The 10764-nt window shown below is 43.3% G+C and overlaps 1 protein-coding gene across 2 annotated transcripts; it reads right to left on the reverse strand.

Annotated features, from left to right (window-relative positions):
* Positions 1 to 780: 780 nt before the first annotated feature.
* LOC149304858 (uncharacterized) lies at positions 781 to 8999 on the reverse strand. 2 transcript variants are annotated; one of them, XM_089478961.1, is made up of 6 exons: positions 8304 to 8997; positions 6870 to 7993; positions 6237 to 6354; positions 3807 to 4439; positions 1926 to 2086; positions 781 to 1135 (listed from the first exon to the last, which is right to left on the reverse strand). In XM_089478961.1, the coding sequence occupies exons 1-6, from the start codon at positions 8914 to 8916 to the stop codon at positions 1127 to 1129; spliced, it is 2658 nt and encodes an 885-aa protein (XP_089335087.1). In that variant the 5' UTR covers positions 8917 to 8997; the 3' UTR covers positions 781 to 1126. The 2 variants fall into 2 exon arrangements, with proteins under 2 accessions (XP_089335087.1, XP_089335088.1); XM_089478962.1 differs by lacking the exons at positions 781 to 1135; positions 1926 to 2086 and having other exon boundaries at positions 4388 to 4472; positions 8304 to 8999.
* Between the last annotated feature and the right edge of the window lie 1765 nt (positions 9000 to 10764).

Genomic DNA, 10764 nt, shown 5'->3' on the forward strand with positions numbered 1-10764 from the left:
CCCTTGTCCAACATGCCAGCGAGTTCCCACTAACAACAGCAGGTAGCCTTAGGCCAGATAGACCAATGGTTCAACATGGCCCTAAGGCATCTTAACTCAGCTTCTCCAAGTATGAAGTGAAATTACTAACTCATTATTCTGAAATATGAGGGGTAACACACATGTTCAGATCTGTCTTGGGTCTGGTCTACTTTAACTTTGGTCCGAAACACACTGCAGACTTAATCCACTTTGAGACTGCTTTAACTGCCCTTTCTCAATGCTAGGGAATTCTGGGAACTGCAGTTTTGTGAGACACTGAGCCTTTGTCTGTCAGTGAGCTGTAGTGCCACAATAAACTATGGTTCCCAAGATCCCCTAGCACTGAGTCAGAGCAGTTAAAGTGGTTTCAAACTGGATTATATCTGGAGTGTGTTTTGGACCTTTATTCCTCCACCCATTTTTAAACTATAGACTGCAAGTTGCTTGAAAAAATGGATGTATCTTGCTTATGCTGGAAAACACTACATATCGTTAATGTTGTAATATTGCTGATATAACTTACTAAGTAAAGCATTCAGTAGTTGGTTGATGGTAGAAGTAAAAATTTACATTGATTTTAATTATTTTACCTGCAATTTAATACAAAACACTAAGACCTTTTCTAATCTTACATAGAAGCAGACTGGGCATTCCAGACTGGGATTTTAAGGTTTGAATAAAAGAACCTCCACATCTTTAAACATTTGTACCAGCCAGTTCAACAAACATGTTACTGCTTGCCCAAAGACACTACACAAAACCATTCTCAGTAGCTTTATTTAGATCCAAGCAGGAAAGAGGAAAAACAAACAAACAGCTACTACTGTATAAAAAAACAAATAAACAGAGAAGCATTAAAAAAGTAATGACAGTCAACATTTGCCATACAGTAAAAAGAGCATTAGCTCCAGAGCCTGTTGCAGTCTGAACAACCTATATGATATGCGATTGGAAGGAGATGAATGTAGCAAGGTAAGTTATAAGTCTCAGACAACCAAGAACTGAGGGCACTTTTCTTCCTTTTTAATATAGGTCCTCAACCTAGTATTGTCAATATTGCTGCTGAATTTCTTGATGCTGGGTTACGTTCAGCCCATGAGACATTTCATAAGTGCTAAAGGGAAGACAAATATACATATATATTAGTAGCTAAGCAGTAGTTTTTGCATACTCTGTTCTATTTAGGGAGGGAAAACTAAACAAAAAGATAACATTAAAAATTAGTTTTAATGTTTTCTAGAACCAAATATATATTTTCACCAGTCCTCAAGGGTTTAAAAGGGTTCCTCCGTTCCTGCATAAGTAATCAACAGAGGATATTCTGTTTTGTCCCATAAAACCATGGTTTAATGAACTATGAATGAGCACTTTCTTGGGTATCCAACTTTGTCCTGTCTATACCCACCTCAGAAGCCAACCAGTTTAAAACAGTATCATAAGCACTCTTGGAGTAATATACTGAAGATCTTCTAGACCATGTATGGGCAGCTTGTGGTCCTCCAGATGTTGATTTGCAACTAACATCAACCCTCCATAACCAACTGTAAAGGACACAAGGAGTTCCAATGGAACGCTATCCAGATGATCACATGCTGCCCATCCCCATGTGAGACCAAAAGGAAAATGGAACCCCTGACCCCTTATCAGATCAGAGTCACAAGATGTGTAGAATCTGCTCTGGGATGAGGTAGAAGCTGTAGAGCCCACCAGAAAAAAACCCAGCAAAACCAAATGTGTGGCCTCTGCTACTCCTATATCCTTGCTTCCGCACTCTCTTCTTTTACTAGTCTGCAACATGAAGAAGGATGACAATACCTTCTTGAAATGAATGAAAAGTTATAGCTTGAGTAATATAGAAACAGCAGTTTTCTTTAAGCACAGGGGTGTAAGAAAGGAAGACTTACATTTCTCTCTCGCCATCCTGGCCTGCTGGGAATTTCAGTGACATTCTGGGATGCACTGGTTGTTGACAGGGACTTCCTACTGTTGAGGATGTGCACAATAGTGCCAAGAGCCTCTGACAAATCTCGTAACGCGGTACCGCTCAGCCCATACAGTGTGGAAGCTATTTAAATGACAAGAAAACAAACTTATTTAGGGCAGCTGTTCGTAGACTCACATTCCAGAATCTTCCTTCCTGCCATCTTCAGTAAGTTGCTAATCTCTCTATGATCCTTGTATTTACCCCAATTCTCACACCCTTCATTTTATATTGCTGCACTGGTTTTGTATAGACAATCAAATTCCACTGAACTCAACTGATATATTAGTACAGAATATACATTATTGCATTTTAGAAACCATCATGTATGTCTACTGAGTTCCAGTCTACTCCAGTAACACAACAGACCTGACAGAAACTCGATAGCATTTTTTAAAAAGAGAGCAAAAAAGCTCCAATGCACTAACAGCACATAGGAGACCAGAATCTCTACACTATTTACCCTGGCTTACAAGGATAGGCTGGCAGGATTTGACACACACAGATAACAGGACTGAAATGTATTAATGAGAGTTAACTAATATTCTGCTTATTTAATGGAATTACAGTGTGTAAAAACACATGCATCATGGCTTGAAGGCTTTCTGTTCTCATAAAGGGCACCCACTCTTTCCCATCTGCAAGATGGTTGTCTTAGTTAAGCTTTTAGGAAGAATTAATTATATCCAATATAGGATGTAAGCTAACACATAATTATGGCAGTTTGATACCAATTTAACTGCCATAAATCCATCCAAGTGAATCCTGGGGTTTATGGTCCTGCGGTTTCTTTAGAATTCTTTACTACAGAGCCTTTTGCTATAGCTGTGGGGAGAGAACTAAATCTTTCACTAGACTACAAATCCCAGGTTGTCACAGGATGGAGCCACGACAGTTAAACTGGTAACAAAATACTATTACTTTGCAGTGTGGAGAGACACGTAATTCATTACACTGAGGACAACTGCAACCACACACTGAGAAGGAAGTAAAATCATTCCTGGACTACACACTCTCCACAGGTCCGACCACTCATGCAGACAAAGCCCCCAATGTTAAGGCACAGACAAAACATCTGCTTTGAGGAGAGAAATTCTCCTCTTCAGTATGTTTGCATGGGATAAAACCTATAGAGCATGGTGCACTGTGAGGTCCTGCTTCTGGAAACTGGGTTGGTGATGGTGACATCTCTCCAATGGTGCAGTATGCACCCCCCTAGCGATGTCACTGGTGTAAAGGTCTCTATCCCAAACTATAGATTTTATGTCATCATTCAAGAATTTTCTGTTTTGGTATCTGCTACTGTTTACATATCTGGTTCCACCTTGTATTATGCTGCTTTCTACGTTTAGAGTAGTCTGTATCTCTTTACCAACTATCTGCCTTGTTCAGCCTTATTATGTCCCATCCTTGTTCAGCCTTTTTTAGATAACCACAGTAAGAATACACATTAATCCCTTATAAAATTCTTTGATTATCATCACCTTATTTTAGATTACAAGCTAGGCCACTGAGCATTGCCACATTGTTTGGCATCTTCAAGGGTGGACATAATGTGTAGCCTAGTAATTAATCTTCTGGAAAGACTGTAAGGTTTCAAAATCTGTGTGGTACTCAGCGCACTGTACCCAGTGCTAAACAAATGTTAAAACACAATAAGTTCACTTACTAGCAATTCAAAAGAGGTCTATAACTCATGTGTTCAAATAATCATTACAAAGATGCTTGAACAAATGAGTAACACCCAAAAGCAACCTGTGTCTTCAGTGAAGTGGACACTCTCTACCCTGGCCTACATAGTTACCTTGGGTTAGTCTGAGCTCTTCACGCAGAGTATCCAACTCAGCCTTCAACATGGTGCAACTAGTGCAGGATGGTAACATCCTAGGACCAGATGGGCCATCATGATTTGTGTCACCACTGCCATTTCCACTCCAGGGAGAATCCAGTAAAATGTCAATGCTGTCACTGAGTGATGGTCCATCGACCTCAGGAGACATGTGGCCATCATGCCCATGCTGGGAGCCTGGAACATTCACAACTTTGTCAAAAACCAACCGAGATGGCCCAAGCCCAGCTGGTCCCTTCTGTTCATTCAATGGATTGGGGGAGAGTACCCCATTTAGACCTTCTGAACCTCTGCCACTGGCCTCTATCTTGGTTCCGCCTTCAACATGACTCTCTCCAGGCACAGAAGCATTACACCCTGGAATAGGTCTTTCCCGGGGTTTTGGTTTCCCACTTTGCTTTCCTAGCATAGAACTGGTAATTTGCTTTAATTTTTCGCCGGCCTCCATTGTCTCCTGGTCCTCTAGGTTTTTGTCCAGCTTCCTTTGCTTTGTTGCTGCCTCTTCATGTTCTCCATCCTGTTTGGCCACAATCCGTTCCCTTGGACCTGGCTTTGGCCTCTTCCTCAGCCGAAGGTGAGCTTCTGTACCTGAAGATGGAGAATAAGTTTATCTTGAGAGACCTGCCAAGATAGAAAAATAACACATGGGCTTGTGGTTAAGGCCCTAGGCTGGGAATCAGAAGATCTGGGTCCTAGGCCCACAGATGCAGCACGACTCCACTTATCCCTGGGGATCATACTTTCTTAACTAACATCTTTTTGAACACAAATTCACAAGAAGGACCTTGATACAGTACAAAAATTATTACTACAGTCCTTACAGTGTGAACAATCCTTGGCAGTCTTCTTTATTCCTCATAAAAGCTTGAGATACAGGCTGGTATGTTGATGTTATTGTTGTGCACCTTCAAGTCCTTTCCAACTTATGGTGACCTTAAGGCAAATCTGCCACAGCATTTTCTGAGGGATGAGTGTGTGTGACTTGCCCACCCAGTGGGTTTCCATGACTGAGCAGGGATTCATGTTTACCAGTGCTTGAACCACTACTCCATGTTGGCTCACAAGGTGTTACTATTCACTTATTCCACAAGCTAAACTGAGCTTAGAGAAACTAACCTACTAAATATGGAACATTTATTAATTTTCTGAAAAAGCTTAATCTTTTAATGTGTAATTTTTAATAATGTCTAGCAGGGCATGACTGTCTTTTTTGTAAAGTCTCCCAAGAACTATACTCCTGATGCTGCCCTTAGGATAATTTGGTATATGAGTTTCATTACTGGGTCAGATTTATTGTCCATTTTAGGATCTTTCTCCCAAATATCTGATTGTCTGATTTAGTATCAGGCAGAATCTTTTCTCCCAAAGATCTGACAGACTATCAGTAGTTACTCTGAATATTTTGCCAACCATGTACTACCAGGCATGTGCATGACTCATTTGGGGCTACAGTATTTCCAGGCTCTTCTCTGTAGAACAATGACCTCTAATTAAGATCTGGACCGTATGCATCGTCTTGCTTAGCAATGGAGCAGTGGATTAATCAATAATGGAATTATATTAGAATTGTGCTAAACATGATGATAAATCAGATGAAGAGAATTTTGATTTTTTTCCTACACAGAACTTGGAAAAAAATTACTTCAGCACTACAGCTCCTTTAATAGATTATTTTTCCATGCTTTGATGCCTAATAGTTCCAATCAACTCCATGTAGAACAATTTGCATAAAATTCCACAATTTCCATAAAGCTCCACATACAATCACTTCTCATTTCCAAAAACAGAAATAATTCGCCAAACTGTTAGATAAGTGTGTATTAGTATGTATTGTTTTTATAGACTACTGTTTTAGAGTTGTTTTCATGTTAAGTCATTATTTTATAATTTTGCTGCTTTCTGATTTTAGATTGTACGCCGTAGGAAGGTTTTTATCTGTATCGTGTTTGACGACTGTGTAAAGCACCATGTAAAACTTACAGTGCTATAAAAATAAACTTTAATAATAATAATAATAAAGCATCCATATCCAAGTGGAATCTGACAAAGCAGACCCAGTCTATGAAAGCTTATGCTACAAACTTTTTTCTCTCGATCTCAAAGGTGCTACAAGATCCCTGTGCATTCATATCCACATTCACCTGATAAACTAGTACAGGATAGCCTGTAGCATGAGGTGCATAAAGTATCATATAATTCAATTTAGAGACTTTATAACATGAAGATAAAACCAGAGCTGGGTAGATGAAACACCAAAATTCACAGAAATCCTAGCACCAGTTTTCCAAATGAGGACCATGACAAGTGAACCTAAAAGGATCAATGAAGAGATCTATTCATCTATGATATCAAAGCCTTAATGCATTATAACAAACAAATCCTTACCAAGTGAGCCACCCCTCATAGGATTGTCTTGACTGTCTTTGATGTAGGGCTGTCTCTGATCCTCATCTAGTTCTTCATGGGGGGAATCTGCCACTATGTCATCAGATGTCATCCGTGTCTGGAACCACAAGAATACCACACCAGTGTTCAGTACTTTCAGCTCCCATTTCCAAAAGGAATGGGCAAAGAGCAGACCTTCAGATGTTGTTGGACTGCAACTCTCAGCACTCCTCACTATTAACTATGCTGCTTAGGGGTGATGAAAGCAGCTATCCAACAATCCATCTGGAAGGCTGCACTTAGATCACCCCTGCTGTGCAAATTCATGAACAATGTAGAAGTTGTTTCCTGCTTTCTGTGAACCATGGATAAATACAGAGGATCTGTACTGCTTGTCACTGGGGATCTGAACTTCCAGACCCTGAGCAAACCAACTCATTCTAAATTACCTTCAAAGAAAGAATCTTAAACTTTTAACAAGAGTGTATTTCACCCCTATGAGTGTGTTACTCAGTATCTGATACTTTTGATTGCTAAGATTTCATCTGGAGTCCCTTGGCCAGAGAAAAAGATACGTGGTTTCACATCTTCTCCCACCCACATTCAAATAAATTACTTCCACTATGGTCTTACCCGGTCTCGTTGCTTCTTTGACTCAAAGTGAAGCTGAAACCTCTCTGCCAGGGCCACAGCCTCCTTGCCATTTTCTGGCTGACATTCACGTACCAAAGTCTGGATCTCCTCAGGGAGAATGCTCAAGAACTGCTCAACAACTAGCAGTTCCATGATCTGCTCTTTGGTATGGGCCTCTGGGCGCAGCCACTGGTGGGAAAGGCGCCACAAGCCCCTGTAGACCTCTTGGGGTCCCTCTGCATCCTGGTAGCGGAACTGCCTGAAACTCTGGCGGTGCATCTCTAAGTCTGTGTCTGTTTCTAGTGATTTAGTGCAACTGCTGCCATAGAGCTGCTGGCCTTTGCTACGAAGTTGGCCTTTCTTTTGCTGTCCTGAATTTTGGTAGGAGTCACATAATGGATTCAAAACAGAGAGATGTGTCTCTGGGTTATCACCTTTCCCCATTGTTCCCATGTGCCCTGCAACTGCAAACTGCCTTGGGCCTGTCAGCACTTCTTGGCATTGGTCTCCAGGAGACTGCTGTGAAAGCAGCCACCTCAGTATCTCTTCAGCAGTCCAGTACTGCACGTCAGGGGGCACCTTCACTGCTCCTCCAAGTGCTTCCTTCATTGCAAGCCTGGTTAGGCCCTTTCCTGATCCTTCAGCTTGCATTATCTGCTCTAGTAAAGCCTGGAGCTGTGTACCAGGACCTGGAGTTGGTGTTGTTCCTGCTCCAGCCTTTGTAGACACCTGATAGGTGTGTAGAACATTGGTACAAGCAGTAGAGGTAGGACTGGGAGGAGGTCGTTGAGTGAGTGCCTGGATAAGTTCAGTTTGTTTCTGGAAAAGCTTCTCAAAGAGCTGGGCCTGGAACTCTCTATCCTCACGGCGCATCTCTTTATCATGCTGAATGAACTCTGCTAAACTCTGCTTCTCCTCTACTTGGCTGGCAACCTGTCTCTGCATTCTCTGCAGCTCCAGCTGATGCGAACGATTGTATTTCTGGCCAGTGCCCCTTTGGTAGCCTGACTGCCCGTCCCCCTGAGCTTTTTGCTTCCGAGTTCGAAGATGAGGCCGTTGGTCAAGCATAGAGATGAGATGTCTTGGTGCAGGTTGAGTTTCCATCACTATAGGAGAGGAGACATCTATAAAGAAAGTGAAGAAATACAGTGACTAGTCAGAGAAAGCAACTGGATATGAGCCTCACAGAAGTAAAATCACATCAGAATGCAAGTAAGAAAGCATCTGATTGTGCTCATGTTAAATATGCCCTATGGGTGGAAAAAGTAGTAGCTTAGGGGAAAGGGCACCACCTGAGAAAGCATCCAAACACCTTGAGCGGTATGCTAAATAAGTATCATTCTACAGGAATGGTAGCATGTGATTTTTCTTCTGAATTGGCTTTTAGTAGCTTTTAGTAACACGAAGTCAAGCAAAATGAACAAGGGGGCTTACCCAGCTCAGGCAATATTTCATCTTCTGATTCCTCTTCCTTCACCTGAACTGGAATGACCTGGATCTCACTGAAGGCATCCTGAGACTCTGCCTGGACATAGCTGAATTCATCAGTCTCTTGGCTTTCAGAGGCAGCAATCTGTGGCACCCAGTGCCCAGAAGCATGGGATCCCCAACTCTCAGAGATGTTGGACTGACCCCCCCAGGGCTCAGATATGGAGAGGCCTTCCTGTCTGTCTGCAGTCACACTGGACCCCTCACCAGCCTCCGAAGGAAAGCCTGGCCTGCAGTTTATATACTGTGTCATTATTTGGTCAATCTCATCATAAAATGGACACTTGATGGGTGGCCGCCCCACTGAATTGTTTTCTTTAGCTTTGCGGTAGGCCACTTTCAGGCCTTTCATCTTCTCTCGGCACTGGTCACCAGTTCGGTAAATGCCCATTTCTGCAAGGCGTTGAGAAATACCATCATAGACTGCACGGTTTCTCCCATGAGAGCTAAGATCGTGAGTGACGGCTGCCTCAGTCCACAGGGCAAGAAGCACCTTGATATGCTCTGCTGGCCAGCTGGCTGCCCGCTCTTGTGGTCTATCGCGCCTCATTGTTGTCATAGAAGATTTGATCAGTAGATGTTTATGATCCAGAGGCAAGGCTTACAGGAGTTTAAACACCAGTGACCCAAGAGAAGGAAATTTAAATGTGATGAGAGTCAGGGTTTTCAGTTCAATGCAATAGAATATGCTTTTGAATCAGTTCCATGCATCATTTATACAGGCAGCATAGATCACGCAGCTTTCAAAACCAGACGGCCGAACTCTAAGCAGCCACAGTAGCTACATCTTTCCATTCAGGCAGTAGACAATTCAGTAGAGGCAGATTGCAAGGTCATAAGAACATCTCCTGTAGGAAGGAAGTTTGTTTTACAAAGACTAGTGTTAAATCCAGTAAGTCAGACTTTAGGAAAGTGAGACCACATACGCCTGCTAAATCTGCATCATCCCCTTAATTTTAATGATGTTTCTAGTAAGTGCTTTAAAAACCCTGGATGCCCAGATGCCTCAAACCGTGATGCTGATGCAGTGGATAGATATTGGTATTGCCCCCATTCTGGAATAGTACAAGGCAGGTAAGTTCCCATAGGTAGGCTTAAGTTAACAGACAGTAACTGGCCCCAAGGTACAAGATTCACTGTCAACATTGTTAAGGTGTATGTGTACACTCACCTTTCTAGAATGGACATTTACCCTCCTGTAACTTAAAACCATTAAGCCTGGCCTTACCAGCAGAGAAGTCTGTCCCTTCCTCTCTGTGACAGTCCTTACGGTATTCGAAGAGTGCCATCATGTCACAGCCCAGACTTCTCTTTAAGCTGAACATATCCAATCCCTTCAACTTTGGCCCCATACAGACAGGCCAAAGTAAAGCTGCTTCGAGTCTCTTTGGAGGTATGGTGTTTCAATACTGCATGTGTCCTAAGAGTCTGGAAGCTGCACCAAAGCTGCGCTCCATTCCTTAGGGCTGGAGCATGGCTTTGGTGCCGCTTCTGGACTCTTAGGACGCATGCATCATTTAAACAGCCTACCTCCAAAGTGACCCGAAGCAGATTTATTTTGACCTGTCTGTTCAGGCCCTACGCTTCTATTTCGTTGTGTGCCTCCAAGTCATTTCTGACTTGTCACAACCTGAAGGTAAACCTATCATGGGGCTTTCTTGGCAAGGCTATGGCATTCTGGGAATGGTTAAATTTGTTGCGGCACCAACTGTTGCCGTTCCCAGAATGCCACAGCCTTGAGCCGTGGCAGTGAAAGTGGGGTCAAAGTGGATTAATTCTCCTGTGTGGATGCAGCCTTTAACTGCCAGGGCTCAGGGCTATGGAATTCTGGGAAGTGGAGCTTGTTCTGGCACCTAAAACGGTTTCAAAACCGGATTATTTCTGCAGTGTGTTCAGCCTGCCTCCTACTCATTTCTATAGAGGACCTTCCACTAAGGAAGGAGCCCAATCCCTCAGCTGCTCCTCTCCTAAGCTCCCCTTGGCCAGGGGCTTATTTCTCTCGTTCTGGAGCCCCCAGACCTGAAGAAATGGGGCCAGGAGGGAAAGAGATGCTCTTGGCTGAAGGGCAAAGGGGCACGAAGGCCGGGCAGCCCTCCCTCAAGGCCCCCAAGCGACCCACTCCCTCCTCCTCCTCTCTTGAGGCGACATCCACCTCAGGAGCCACCATCCCTCCCTTCCTTGTCCCTTTCCCCGCTGGCGCCCACCGAGGGCCACCTCCCCACCTACCTGCTTCTTAAGACCCTATTAAAAGGGGCGGAGCCACACTGAGGATTCCAACCCTCTCCTGTCAGCCAATAGGAAACGCCGACGAGCCCTGCCGAGAGGGAACCATTGGCTCATCTGCCTGTCAGTCAAAAGAAAAAAAAGGCGGGGCTGGAATTCTTTCGTTAGTGTAGCAGCCCGTTAG

Source organism: Sceloporus occidentalis, unplaced genomic scaffold, assembly GCF_023333645.1.
Source record: "Sceloporus occidentalis isolate IW3139 unplaced genomic scaffold, rSceOcc1.0.p SCAF_13, whole genome shotgun sequence".
Lineage (NCBI taxonomy): Eukaryota > Metazoa > Chordata > Lepidosauria > Squamata > Phrynosomatidae > Sceloporus > Sceloporus occidentalis.